The sequence below is a fragment of the Thamnophis elegans genome, chromosome 1, assembly GCF_009769535.1.
Source record: "Thamnophis elegans isolate rThaEle1 chromosome 1, rThaEle1.pri, whole genome shotgun sequence".
Classification (NCBI taxonomy): Eukaryota; Metazoa; Chordata; class Lepidosauria; order Squamata; family Colubridae; genus Thamnophis; species Thamnophis elegans.
The window spans coordinates 74643777-74658569 of NC_045541.1; the positions used below are offsets into that span (position 1 = coordinate 74643777).

The 14793-nt window shown below is 38.9% G+C and overlaps 1 protein-coding gene across 1 annotated transcript in view; it reads left to right on the plus strand.

Moving 5' to 3' along the window:
* Positions 1-6885: 6885 nt before the first annotated feature.
* Positions 6886-14793, plus strand: part of LOC116511088 (SITS-binding protein-like) — a 31319-nt gene continuing 23411 nt past the window's right edge. The window contains 4 exon segments of the mRNA XM_032220895.1: positions 6886-7084; positions 7087-7179; positions 7182-7320; positions 7322-7343. Of these exon segments, the coding sequence (XP_032076786.1) occupies positions 6886-7084; positions 7087-7179; positions 7182-7320; positions 7322-7343 (453 nt within the window).

Consider the following 14793-nt stretch of genomic DNA (forward strand, 5'->3'; position numbering starts at 1 on the left):
TTATTGATGAGACATATATGAGAAGGAAGAATTATTTTCCTATAAAAAGAAACAGACCTCAGGTTTAGTGATTTAAAAATTTCCATTCCCATCTTTTCTTTCACTTGACAGATGTCCCTTTTCTTGAAGACAACTGGTTTTCTTTTAGGATTGTTGCTATTATGAACTCATGTTTACCAATAAGCTAATTGCCCTTTATTTCATTCAGGATCCTAAACATTAACTCAGAAAACTAAAGCACACAAAAATGTAGCTATATAACTAATTTGCTGAATCTTTCTGTTTTCTCAAAGCTTTATGCATACTGTATGTGAGTGAAACCTTGCATTGTAGCAACATTTTGAAAAAATATAATTTTCAGAAGAAGCCCATGCTGTACTATATCTGTGATATTGTCAAATTTCCATCCCATCTCTGGGTCTTGTAGCACGTATCACATTAACTGGGGTCAAAATTATAATTTTGCTGTCACTTTTCTAGGATGAACCTAGCTATCTCATAAGCCATTTTTCAGGGAGAGGATTGGAAAGCTCCATGCCAACTTCTCCCACTGTGCAAGATAAACAATTTTATATGTAGATTTGACACTCTTGATCAATATGGGTAAAGGTGTGCTATGTGCTGCTAAACCTGGCAGCATGTCTCATGTAAAGTTTACTTTTTCAGCTACTCTTTCCCCTCCACTCTTTTTCAGAGGACTATGTCGGAAGGGAGTCAAGTGATTGGGTTCAAGTATTGCCATGTAATCTCAGTGGGTAGAGTTAGTTTAACCTTGTAAACTTACTGATTACATGGAAATTTATTGACTGAGCCAATAGACCACATACAGGTAGTCCTCAACTTACAACTGGTAGCGTAGCAACATTCAAAGTTTGACAGACCTCATCAGAGGTATTTATAACCTGATTCTGAAGTTCTGACAAAAGCCACACTTGGCAACCAACCCAAATTTATGGTCATGTTTGTAGATTGCAGTCACATGACTGCTTTTACAATGGTTTTGCCAATTTCTGGTTTTCGGGAAAACCAAACATAGTGAACAATGGGTTTACTTTATGATTGGACATTCGCTTACAACTATGGCATCTGCCTAATGACTGCCCAAAAAAAGGCTGTAAATTGGGCCGGTTACATAGCAATAGCAGTTAGACTATATACGCTTCATAGGCTTTCACGCCCTCTAAGTGGTTTACAGAGTCAGCTATTCCCCCAACAACAATCCGGGTCCCATTTACCCACTCGGAAGGATGGAGGCTGTCAACCCTGAGCGGTGAGATTTGAACAGCTGAAAACTGCAGAACTGCAGTCAGCGGAAGTAGCCTGCAGTGCTGCATTTACCACTGCGCCCCTCGGCTCTACATGGATGAGTCCCCTTTATGACTGCATGCCTTACAATCATGATGGATAGGCTCCTTTATGGTGTAATTTGAGGACCACTAGTGTGGGAAATAGGGTCATTTAGTGAATTACTAATTGGCTGCAGCTATGTAGATCTTTGGCAGTCCATTTTTTTCATTGTCAGGATTTTTTTTTCATCTGCTTCTGGCTTATAGAAGACTACCCTGGAGCTTCTCTCCCCCTATATGCATTGTTTAAGTTACTTCCCAGTCCCTGTCTAGCTACAGCAACACTTGCATCATGATTAAACTATTGGTACATTGCCAGCTTATAAAATTGTGACGCTAACATTTCACCCACAGAGGCTTTGAATGCAGTAATGAGCAGCAGCAGGCAGCTGGAAATACTTTGGAGGATTTCAGTGTTTTTTGATTACATTTTTTAATAAATCTCTTTGTATGGATTTAGACCATGTAATCTCTCAGGTTTGTTTATTTTTGAAAATCCTAGACAATGCGCCTAAATAGTGAAAAAGCATAAGTGACCCCCACCCACCCACCCCTGGCCGTTTAATGAACCATTAACAGAAAAGGAAGATAACTCTGAGCATAAAATCTAAATCTGGCTATTTGATGCACTCAGATCCATGCTGAGTTGGACTTTGACCAGGCAGATGGTATGATCTGAGATGATTTTGAGTTGATGAGTCTTGAGGAGGTGAACAGGGTTATTTGCTATTAGTTCAACCACCTCTGTGTTGGACCCAGGCCTCTTTGGATAGTTAAAGTGGTCATGAGAGAGATCTCCAACTGGATCCCTGCTGTGGTGGGATGCACCCTCTACTCAAGAAACCATTTTTGGATTTAACTATCTTAGACAACTACCATCCAGGTGGACTGCAACTGCAGTCGACCCTGTAGGAAGGAAACTGTCTATAATCACTTGAGTCAGGCCAAAATTCAGCATGGATATAGTGTTATTCACACTTGTTAAGATTCATGGCATTGCTGGAATGGAAGGGGTGCATCCATCCTCATGCTCTTGATCTCTCGGAAGCTCTCACTACTGTTGAGTATGGCATCCTTCTGGACTGATCCCAAGAATAGGGTTATCTTATTCAGGAGTGAAATCCTCCCGGTTTGTCCTGGTTTGGCAAAAATCCCTGGTGGCCCCACCCACGCCCGCCTGGTCATCTTGTTGCCGCTCACCTCTTCCGGCGCTCGACCTGCCCACATAATCCAAACATTTCTCCCTCCATTCACAGCAGAGCTGCTGCATCCTGTCCCTTTAAAATAGTCCCGAGAGGGAGGGGGCCAGGAGAGACCATAAAAGGAGCAGCAGCTCTGCTGTGAATGGACTCATACACCAATTTTTTCCTTCTGAGTTCTGTGGGCGTGGCTTGGTGGTGATGGCATGTGACTGAGTGGGTGTGGCCATGAGTGACATCAAGTTGGTCACACCCACTCAGTCACAGGATCCCACCACAAGCCAGACCCACAGAACCAGTAGTAAAAAAAAATGAATTTCACCACGGATCTTATTGCAATGTTTCTCTTCCTCCCTCCAGGAACAGTTCCATGGAGGGGCGAGGATTGAGGTTGTTCTCTAGGCCTCTTCTTTGTATGATGTCACAGAGTTTGATGTTGCCTCACCTCTTGTTCAACACCTATGCAGAATCACTGGGGTGAGGTAATACACCAGTTTATGGTTTAGCATTGTCAGTATGCCAATGATGCCCAATTACATGTTTAGATCCCGAGCTGGCAAATGAGACTGTCAATGTCTTTTCCCAGTGCCTGGAGGTTGTGTGGATAAGGAGAAACCAACTTTGATTCAATCCCACCAAGACTGAATGACTGCCATTGTTAGGATCTCCCAGATGTGTTTTTTTCCTTCCTTGCTGCTGGATGTGGTTGCACTTCCACATTCAGGAATGATATTCAATCAACTTCTGTTCAGACAGCAGGAGGCAGCTACAGTGAAGTGGGTTGGGGGTTCAGAACTCCATCTGGTGCCATATTTGCACCCTTTCCTAGACTGGGCAACCCCTCAAGCAGTCACTCATACCATTGTCACCTAACAGCTCAACCACAGGTAGTTCTCAGGTTATGACCATTCATTCAGCAACTGTTTGAAGTTTCAATGCTGCTGAATGGTGCTGAACTAAAGGACTAAAGTGAATTTGTCAATGTCAATGGTGTTCAAGTGCTCTAGCTGTTTTGGAATTGCCCCTGAGGTGCCTTTGACTATTGATACTAACTTTGCTTTCTTTTGCCATGGTCCTTCTATATCTATTTGCAGGTCTTTGTTATGGGCTTTTCCTTTCTGCAAAAAGAATCCAGTGTGTACAGTACTATAAAAGCAATCATAGTCTTATCCCCAGGCCTTTTCTCCTCACTATATTTGGTGAAGCAGCACTATTGTGCATCTACATTAGCTAGTTGATTTCAAACTCTGGTTTGTTTTTTTCTATTTTCATACTTATTTTTTCAGCTTAAATTTTCTTATGTCTAAAGTATACATATAGAGAACAATGCTCTGTAATATTAGTTGGAAGCAAATCCCTTCGGTGTCAAGTGAATCTAAATATGTAAGCAGCCTAAAACTACATAATCAAACATAAGCCTAGCAGACTATCTTGAGATAGGTATTTAACCTTAAGATTACACCGTCAATCTCATATTTAAGTTAAAATTATTTTAGAAAGAATACATGGATTCCAACTTATTATTATGAATGCTGTTATATTAAGGGCTAGGAGGATAAAAAAAGAGACCAAAATATTTTTCCCTGGAAAGTTTCAACAATGGATGAATAAATTGATGGCAGGAAACACTTACATATGATATGTATGTTTTGGAGATGACATCTACAAATGTAACATTTTCCCCATCTTAAAGGCCTTCAGTTGTTTAAGAAAAGGCAGCAGCATCTCTAACTTAGCTTTCTAGTTTTTAAGTAAAAATAAATTGAATTAAATCATAGTCTTATATAAGTCATATCAAGGGATGGACTCCAGTGTGCAGAGTTGTCAGGGACAGTCTGAGTCTTCTGATTCAGAGGCTGAAGATCTTGACCTTGACTGAGAAAGCTCCACCTGAGCCCCAGGAATGAAGGAAGTACATCAGAAGAGAAAGAGATACCAGCTGAGTCAGCTAATCCAATGCCTGAGCCAGACCAGGATTGGAGCCCAGCAACATAGCTCTGCTAACTTGAGCTAATAATAAGGGCTACATTCAAGGGATAGCTTTTGTTATTGGCTCTTATGGTCAACAAGATTAGAATTTTCTACCTGTGATTCTGCATGCTGTTGTTGACTACATGAAACCTTGGACTGGAAATGAATTATTCTGGAATCGTCCTGTAATCAAAGATCTATCTCTCCTAACTCTATTACTAAAATTAGGGCTTGGGCCTAGTTTGTGTGTCTGTGTCAGAGGTGGTATTCAGCAGGTTCTGACCAGTTTGGGAGAACCGGTAGTGAAAATTTTGAGTAGTTCGGAGAACTGGTAAATACTACCTCTGACTGCCCCTGCCCCATCTATTCTCTGCCTCCCGAGTCCCAGCTGATCGGGAGGGAATGGGGATTTTGCAGTATCCTTCCCTGGAGTGGGGAGGGAATGGAGATTTTACAGAATCCGTCACCTGCCACGCTCACCAAGCCACGCCCGCAGAACCGGTAGTAAAAAAAATTGAATCCCACCACTGGTGTGTGTGTGTGTGTGTGTGTGTGTTTGTGTGTGTGTGTGTGTGTGTGTAAAGCCTTGAATTTGCAGGGTTTGGGGTTACTTCAGTAAAAGATTTATGACTGCAATAAATATATTGAGTTTTTTATCCGAAAGCAGCTGGGTGTGTGTAACTGGCAGCATAGAACAATGATGGAACCAAAGACACTTCCACACAATCAGGATTTTCATTTGCAAAACCCTTACAAAACAGTTTGAAACCAACTTGTTATTGATGGTCTATTGAGTTCAAAATGCAGAGAACGTGGTGAAGCGATCAGCACTCGTCTTCTTTTCTTTTAGCTGACCCGCATCTAGGTGATCTTTTGTAGTGGCATCTCCCACTAAGCCATGTTTTTCAGTTCACATATTTGGGTGCATTATGCCTTATAACTGAGAAAAACAAATCTGACTGATTGCTATGGTGGAAGTGGTGAAAGGGGAGCTTGTCTGCAAAAGCAAAGAAGCAAACACTGTATTAAATGTTCCAAAGACTTCCCAGCTGCCTTGCCATTGTTCTTAAAGGTCCTTAAAGATTTTTAAAGGTCCTTGTCAGTTTGTAATAGCATGCCAGAAATTTTGCAGTTGGGTACATTTGCAAAATAGTGCACGTTGCTGTAACAAGCAGGTGGTGGTGATGAGGATAAATTCTAACAACACATAAAGAGATAAGATCTAGGACCAAAATCTGAATTTCTATGAAGGATTTACTTAAAAGTGGTTAGCTGTAATCCAATCTGAAAGGCAGGGGAGGGAAATGAAACACTACAATGTATGCGGAACTGCAGCAAATCAAAGAAAAATACCCTGCTGCTTACAGAGTCAGAAATAATTTCATCTTCAGCTCTGACAATGCTATAAAATCAGCCTGAGCTGGAAGAGATGCCAAAGTTGTGTATAGCACTCTTGTATTATTGTTGTTATCCTTGAACACTCACATATAAAAAATAAGTGTTTGAGAGTGTGCCTACTGTAGCTCAAATACCTTTGAACAGGGCTAAGTGGTTCAAGTGCATAGAAATATTGGTCCATATCTACATCAAATAGATGACATCAGTCATATATTCCATTTAACAATTGAATAACTGAAATTATGCAAGGACCCAGTTCTTACTGACACAACTGAAAGAGATTTAGCTTTCTTGTAGTTAATGATCATCGAATAGATTATCATAAGGTGTTTTCTTATTTTGAGTTCCTTAGTGTGGTTTTTTTTAAAGAGTGATTGACACCCCTACCTAGAGTTAATCAAGAGTACACTAAAGATGAGCAGTTTCCTTGTGTGGTGTGTTTGTGCTGACGTTTGGTTCAAACCTGCTTGTTCAATAGCAGGTCTCTCATCTTTAAAGGCTTTCGGAACGTTCAGGCCTCCTTCAGCAATGGACAGGCATTCCTGATTAGGCAACCTTGGCCATGCCAAGATACGTCAAGCACCTGGGGGAAATCTGGCAGGACAAATGGACCTAGCTGCCATTCCACATTATTGGCAGTTCTCTTTTCTGAGCTCCCTCCCTTTACACTGCTTCTGCAACACTGGCTCAAATAACTTCCCCAGATTGAAATCTCCCCTTGAAGAATGCCTGGAGAAACCTTTCAGGAGTATTATTCTGCCCAGTTCTTTTTGTCTTCCCCCTTCCCCGTCCTGGGTTCCAATAGTGTGGAATTATTGATAGACAGCCAGGGGTCTGTGGGGTGGAGCTGGGAGAGAACAGACTTTCCTGCAAAATTCAATAACGAAAGCTTGGGGCCCTGAAATCTCCCTTGCCAGATCTCCTCCTCCTCTTCCTTTTATTCCTTCTGTCTCTTTTTGCTGATTAAAACAATGCCTTACAATCATCCTAGGAACAACCCCAGTGCAATTCCAGAGGTGATGTGGGATTCTGGGCTAAAGGAAATGAATGAAACCTGGAAAGGAGCGATTGCCTGCTTTGGGGTAGCGGTCTTCCTTCTGATGACCATTGGGATTATTTATTGGCAAGTTGTGGATCAGCCAAAGACAAACTGGATCCTGAGAAGTAGTGCCGTGGTCTGATCTGGGATCGAAAAGATCACAGTCTCATCCTCGACTTGAAAGAGGAAAGAACATTGCTAAAGATTCACATGGGAAGCTTCCCAGATGGGAGATGCCTTTCATAAAGAACACATGTTGGCAGAATCGGTCTGAATTCTGTTACACCTGGAAGTATAGTCGAACTGAAGGTCTTCCTTGACTCAATCCTTCTCTCAACAGTGAGTGTTACAATATCAACGGACTCCCTTCACTGCCAGCTGAAAGTAAAGGTAACGTAATTATAGCTTTCCTTTATTTTACTTCTATTGTATTCCCTAAATCACTTTAAAACAAGGCAAATTCAGCTGTGGTTATGTCAAGATAGTAATGATAGTAAGGATGTGAAGAAAGAATATGCATTTGACCAGCTTGGAGTTCAGATTGGTAACTACAGTAGCAAACAGTTGCTGCATTGATCTTAGTTTTTATTGAGAATATAGAACACCTATATTTCTACTTTTCCCAGCATACAAAGATATTTAGAAAAATCTGAAGAGAGGGATCTTCTGCATAAATGCTATGAAAATCTGAAGAAGCAGGAGAAAATGGAGAATATAAAACTGGACTCATGAAATGAAAAATGACCGTTATACTATAATTAAATCCAAAGTGATTTTAGTGCAGCATTCTGGGTAATGGAAGATGCTTTTATTCAATGAAGGCTTCAAGCAAAGCATTCTCTCAGAGCTGTTTCTTGAAGGAAGGTGGTTCCTCATTTCTAGGAATGAGGCAATCACTTATTTCCCTTTCATTGCTAACTGAACTCTCTCAGCTACTCTAAAGGCTGGAGGATACCAAAATAAGTCTGGAAGGCACCACAAAGTATGTCAACAAGGCAATTATGTTGCCTCTTTCATTGGATTAAAGAGGATCCCATCTCCACAGTATGCAATTATACGGGTATCTTGCACAACTTAATGGTTGAGAAGATGCTACAAGAAACACATCCAATATGTAAATGTACAAAAATAATGTGTCAAAAATAACAATTGGCCACCAAAGCTAAATGTCCAAATGACAGCAGAAACCTTCTTTGCTATATTTACCCTGTCTATGTGTGAAGGCTTTAGATTAAAGTAATTTCAAAACTAGCAGATGTTTTTCTATTGGAACCAAAGTGTAAGAACTGTGCTGCTTTTTGGGCATGCAAAGCTGGAAAAGGTGTGTTTTCAGAGTCATGTATGGCTTACATAATCTACAATGAGAAATTAGCTCTCCTTCCAAACAAACATATTAATAATTGAGATCTTGCAAAATGAATATTGCAGCTCAAGATTTTAATATTTGAGATTAAGGACAATGAGATTGCAATGTTAATTAAGGAAATTAATGAAAATGAGTTTTGTAATTAACAACCGGTCTCTCTTTTTCCCCCCTTTCCGGTTTCTTTGTATACACTGTCAATCAAAGGCATTATGTAGAGCTTTTGTCTTTTTCCATAAAAGTGTTGAGAAGAAAGAAAAAGGTGAAAAAGGAGATACCATGGAAAATAGTGAAAAACAGAGGCATCTGAATTGCCATACAGTTTCACAGCATCAAAACATGTCCTCAGTTGGGAATTATTTACTAATAGGTTAGGCATGCTGGAAAATAAATTCAAAATTTATGCAGTTTGGTGTGAGAAATGCTTTTCCATTCCAAATTTCTGGAAAGACAGCAAAAGAAGGAGAAATCATAACAGAAATAGTATAAACAGTTGAATAAATTTACTCTATTTTAAGCATGAGGATTATGCTAGGTTAACTTTCATCCATCACAGTGAATCATAGTTCTTTTGTCTTTGTTTTTTAAGAGATCCACCAAATGCAGCAAAAATAAAGTCAAATCTTTTCAGATCAGATCCTGGTCACTTGGAAGAGACCACACACGAACTCTGAAAGGTCTTGTTATATCTTCTGCCAGCGGGTCTCCAAACCTGGCAACTTTTAAGACTTGTGGACTTCACTCCAGAATTAAAGTCCACAGTCCCAGAATTGTCTCAGGGGACTTCCAGCTAGCCAGCTTCCATCTTCCAGCCTTTTGGATACCAACTTAAAATATGTTTGAGATTGATTTGAGCAATTTTAATACTTTTTTTTTTAAAATATATTTTATTCATTTTCACATTCCATTTTACAATCACTTATATACAGGGTATTTGCTATAAGAAAAAAAAATAAAAAAAAAATAAAAAGAAAACACAACTCATCATTCACAACCCCACCTGACACTTCCATCCTCCATACACCCCCATCTACCCCCTCCAACTTTCCTTTCCTGCCTCTAACACTCCCCTCCTACTTCCCTTTCCCCTCAAACCTTCCTTCTCCCCTTACTCCCAACACGCCCTCCTTACATTCCCCTTACTCCTTCCTTACTCCTCCCTCCTCTTTCCCTCTACCTCCCTCCTTGGTGTATTCCTTTATTCAAGTGTTGTTTATTATAATCTAATAAAAAGTAAAATAAACCAAGGAAAAAATATTTAAAGAAAGAAAAGAGAAAAAAAAAAGGAAAAAAAAAGAACAACCGATATAAGTGCATTCTTGTTCTTATGAGACTATGTTAACACCCACCCACCCCCATAAATCCCCATCCCTACTCCTCCGACTTCCCAGGGCCCACACTGGCACTGCTTCTATCTAAGTATCTTATATTCATATGATTAAAATAAAAGCAATATATTAAAGGAAAAAAAAAACCAAAAAGAAAAAAAAAGAAACTCTTTGTGTTAAGCTCAGCCCCCCATCTTTATGTATGCTTAAATAGTGTAAGTCATTCTATCTATATTTTATTCTCGTCTCTTGCTTCTTTGTTATTTACCCCGACCTCCTGTAGACTCTCCATTCCTCTTCCTTAACCTTGTATTCAGATAAACATTTATCCAAATTGTATAGACATCAATATACAATCTAACTCAAAATAATCCCTTCTAGTAAAATTTAAGCAGCGTGGATCATTCCACATATTCAAATATACTTTACAGAAGAATAATCAAACTTTCCCCTTTCTTAACCTTAATTTCAAACAATAATTCAAAATAATCTGACCAAACTTTCCCTTCTTAGTAAGTTTAAGCAGCGTGGATCAAGTATTACTTTACACAAAAATCAGTTTGCATTCTATCGTGAAATGATCCCGACCAGCTTTCCCTTCTAATAGGATTTATACAACGTAATCATTCCGCATGCATTTTGCCCTCATCCCTTGCTTCTCTGATATTTACCACTATCAAATTTATGCAGACATTAGTTTAAAATTTAGCTCAAAATAATTTCACCAAGCTTTCCCTTCTAATAAAAATTAAATAGCATAGATCATTCCACATATTCAAATAATACTTTCAACAAGAATCAGTTTACCTTCCGTTTTAAATTATGTCATCCAGCTTTCCCTTCTAACAGAATTTAAACAACATAAATCATTCTGCATTCATTTTTACATATATACATTCAGTATCACCCCACCAATATACGTAAATCATTCCGCATGCATTTTACCCTCATCCCTTGCTTCTCTAATATTTGCCACTATCAAATTTATACAAACATTAGTTTAAAATCTAGCTCAAAATAATTTCACCAAGCTTTCCCTTCTAATAAAAATTAAATAGCATAGATCATTCCACATATTCAAATAATAGTTTCAACAAGAATCAGTTACCTTCTATTTTAAAATAATCTCTTCAAACTTTCCCTTCTAACAAGATTTAACAACGTAAATCATTCTGCCATGCATTTTACATATATACATTCACTATCACCCCACCAATACATTCCGCTTTTTTTCTGCCGGAGAGAGGTCGCAACCCCCATTCAATCCACACTTTGGTGAAATATTTTAGAATGGTCTAAATCCTCAAACGCCGCTTTTCTCTGCTTTCTCCGAGGGAGGGGGAGGCTACCCCCTCCATGCTTGCCAGCCATGTGGTCTGTGCTTGCCTTCTCCTTCGGCGTTGTCTCTCCTCTTTCCAAGTGAATCAGGAAGTCCCCGCCTTCAAAGTCTTGTAATAGAAATCTCCGCGCCTCCGAAACAGAATTGAGACGAAGTGCTTTGATTCTCAAATGTGACCGTAATGCCGGCGGGGGCCTCCCCCATTTATATTGAATCTGATGATTTCTAAGCTCTTTAGTTAAAAGGTATAGTCCCTTCTTGCCTTTAACATCTGGAAAGGTCTTTCTTTGAAGACAATCAAGTCCTGGCCATCAACTCTCATTCTATTATGTAAAATTTTTTGCATGATCGCGTTTCTGGATTCTTTTGTGGAGAAATATATGATTATGTCCCTCGGGAGCTGTCGCTGTTCCGCTACCAACGAATTCTGGCGATAGATTTTCCGAATCTGCCAATCAAAGTTAAGTCCCGGGCTTCCCACCGCATGGCTGAGGGCTTCAACAAAGGTCTGTTTCAGATTCTCTCGCTCCTTTTCGCAGAATCCTCTGACTCTTATTGCGAATGCCTTCTTATTAAAGTTATCATAACGAGCTGTTCTTGAGTGTCTCTAATTTTTTGTTGTAATATTTGAATATTAGTAGTCAAATTAGAATTAGCCTCCTCCAAACTTTCCAATTTATTCTCTATTTCAGCGGTATAATCTGACAGGGCAGACACGGCTGCAAACGTATTCACCTTCATTTGGTCAATTTTAGACTTTAAATCACCATATAGCTCCAATACAAATTCCTTAATTTCTTGTTAAAATCATTAAACATTGAAAAAAAAATTCCTGTGTTAAGAATTCTCCAGTAGAGGGCGTAGGAGACAAGGGCTGCGATTCCAGTGTAAATTCTTTAAGTTCATTCATAGATCTTTAGGCACATTTGTAGAGAGACGCTTCGATTTTGACCTGGGTGCCATTATAAATAAACAAATAAACAGCGCTTTCGCTCCCCTCTGTTTCCAAAAAAACAAAAAAAAAATTATCTTGTTAAGGAGCGGTCTGCAGGAAGGTAAAACCTGCTACGTACATCCCCTATCAATCACCAACGGAGAGAAATCGCCATTTTGAAGTCCGTTAAACAAAGAAGCCTCTAAGACAAATGGTGCTGGTATTTAAGATAGTAATAAAAGCATAAATCTCACAGGAGTGGGACCCCCGCCCGTATTAATCCTAGCTTCAAACAACTTTACTTTTGTCCTGGGGGGGGGGAATCGCCTGTCTAGGGCTGCAAAAAAAAGGCAGCTGAGAAGAACTGGCTGGAGATAAAAGCTCCGCTCACGCTGGATCTAATCTCTGTCCACAGCCAAAAAAAAGAGAAAGGCTGTGAATTACGAATAGACCCTAGCACACAGAGCTACTCCCTGCCCCTTTATAGCCAAAAAGGGGTGATATCTATGATCTTATTTAGATATACAGACCAGATCTCTGAGAGAGCTCGGTTGAGCCCTCCTCGGCGACAGGCTCCGCCCCCCGGCAATTTTAATACTTTTATAATAGCTTAAGCCAGATGCGACACATGCTGGCCATGCGAATGCCCAGTTTAGCGAAGGGAGAAAAGTCACAATATATCACATGATGATGATGTGACAATGCAAGTTTGACACCCTGGCCTAAGCTATTTGAATAGCATTTAGAAATAGGACTGTTGTAAAACAACCCTCAATGTTTAAACCTCAACTTTAAATGACTGCAATGATAGAGGACCTAGTCCTTTGAAATCCATACATTCAGATCTGATCTAAGGGCACCCAATCAAACAAAATCCTAGTTGAATCAGGACAGGTATATAGTATATATTACACAATGCATAACTGAAGTTTGGAATTTGATACCACAAAATGTAGTGCTCTCTACAGGTTGGCTGGCTTCAAAAAACGAATTAGACCAATTCATGGAAGTCACATGGATCAATGGCTATTAGCCTAGCTAATAGCGAAGGCCATCTGCTGGGGAAATAGTGAATTTCTTTGTGCAATTTGTTAAGCTACTGTGAGTGTGAGAATGAACAGCTGGACTTGATGGGATGACATTTTTAGAACACCATTGTTGAGCATGAGTGGTTCATAGAGGTGTTTAACTCAGTATGGTGGACCCATTTTGGGGAACCACTAAGACATAACAAGGCAACACCAGCCTTTTGTCATATTTATTAGTAGGCTCGAAGTTGTGTCATTTATAACCAAGTTTTGGAGCTGATGGCACTAGTCACATTATTCATGTTCATTACAATTATATAGATGGTTGTAAATACAGGAACCTTCTACTGATATTATAATGACCAAGGATTGGTTTGAAGTTGGAAACTGCTCAGGCAAACCCGTTCTCCACATCCTGCTACTTCTATACAGTAAAGTACTTTGTGGATAACAGGCAAACACTTAACAATGGCAGTGTTCTATAAGAGCCTAGTCAGCTAGCAGCATTTCTGTATGCCAGCTAAACTAAAGAGATTGTACTCTAGTGCTAATTTTAATGACCTTAATTAAAGGGAGCAGAGGATTCAGAAAGAAGTATTACCTCAATCAGTACAGAAGTAATTTTAATATAGGAATTGAACTTTCAGTGCTGTAAATAAATCCTGACAGCCATCTTGTAACATCAGAGAAAGTGGCTTTTCAAGTGAAAGATTATAATTCTCATAATAAGCAGTAAACACAGGAATTATCCTTCAAGGTACTTATTATTATACACTGCCTGGTTTTTTTATGGCACCATAGTAAATCTTGTTAATAATATGAGTACAGGATGGATTAATCATATCACATTATATTTTAATTGGCTTACATTGACATATATGCCATTGCCTTCCTCAGCATTTTCTAAATCATATCCTTTGGAGTTCTCTATCATTCTCAATTTGTAATAGCAAAACTTTTGATCCTACATAAGAACAACATATTAATTTTAATGATGTTATTCTAAAGAATCTTGTTAATTATATATTTTTTAAAAAATCAAAAAGGATATTTTAAATTAGATCATTCATAACTGGATTTCAGTTTTACTAAGACTTTTTTCATAATGGGAGCCACAGGAAAATAAAAATACATTGACCTTTACTAATATGGTAAAAAAAATCTATTCTCTAATTTCCTAAAGATATTCTTCCCCTACAGAATAGAGTTCTAATTTTTCCACCTCATTCTAAGGATGCTTTTGAATTTATTTTGATAAAAAGTGTGTGTTTTTATTTATAAATATACTTATTATTATAAAGTAGTGAATGGAGGGAGTGGTAGTTGCTATATTTTTCTCCAATTTTCTGCAGCCACTTTGGCTGTCCAATTCATAATCCAATTCTTCATAATTTCCCTGAGGCATAGAAAAATAGGAGAACTGCAGATCACCAGATAGATAATAACTTAGTGAAGAAATTAAGTTGATAAGAGATTGATGAAGGTTAATAATTGAAGTTCATATCAGACAAGTAAAGGGTATTATTGTTGGGGAAATCATTTGTCCATCTCAGTAGGGTTCAATCTTTTCTGGAAATATTTGCACCCTTCTTGAAAAATGTCTTGCCATGGTTGTTAAGTTACTCGATGCAGTTGTTTAGCTAGTAATTTGGCTTGCTTGTCAAAAGATCACAAAAGGTGATCACATGACCCAAGACACTGCAACCACCTGGCATGCCAAAAATACATGCCAATTGCCAAGCATCCAAATTTGATCATGTGTCAGTGGGGATACTGCAATAGTTGCTCAGTGTCAAAAAGAGTCATAAGTTGCTTTTTTCAAAAACAATATGATTATATCATGCCAGA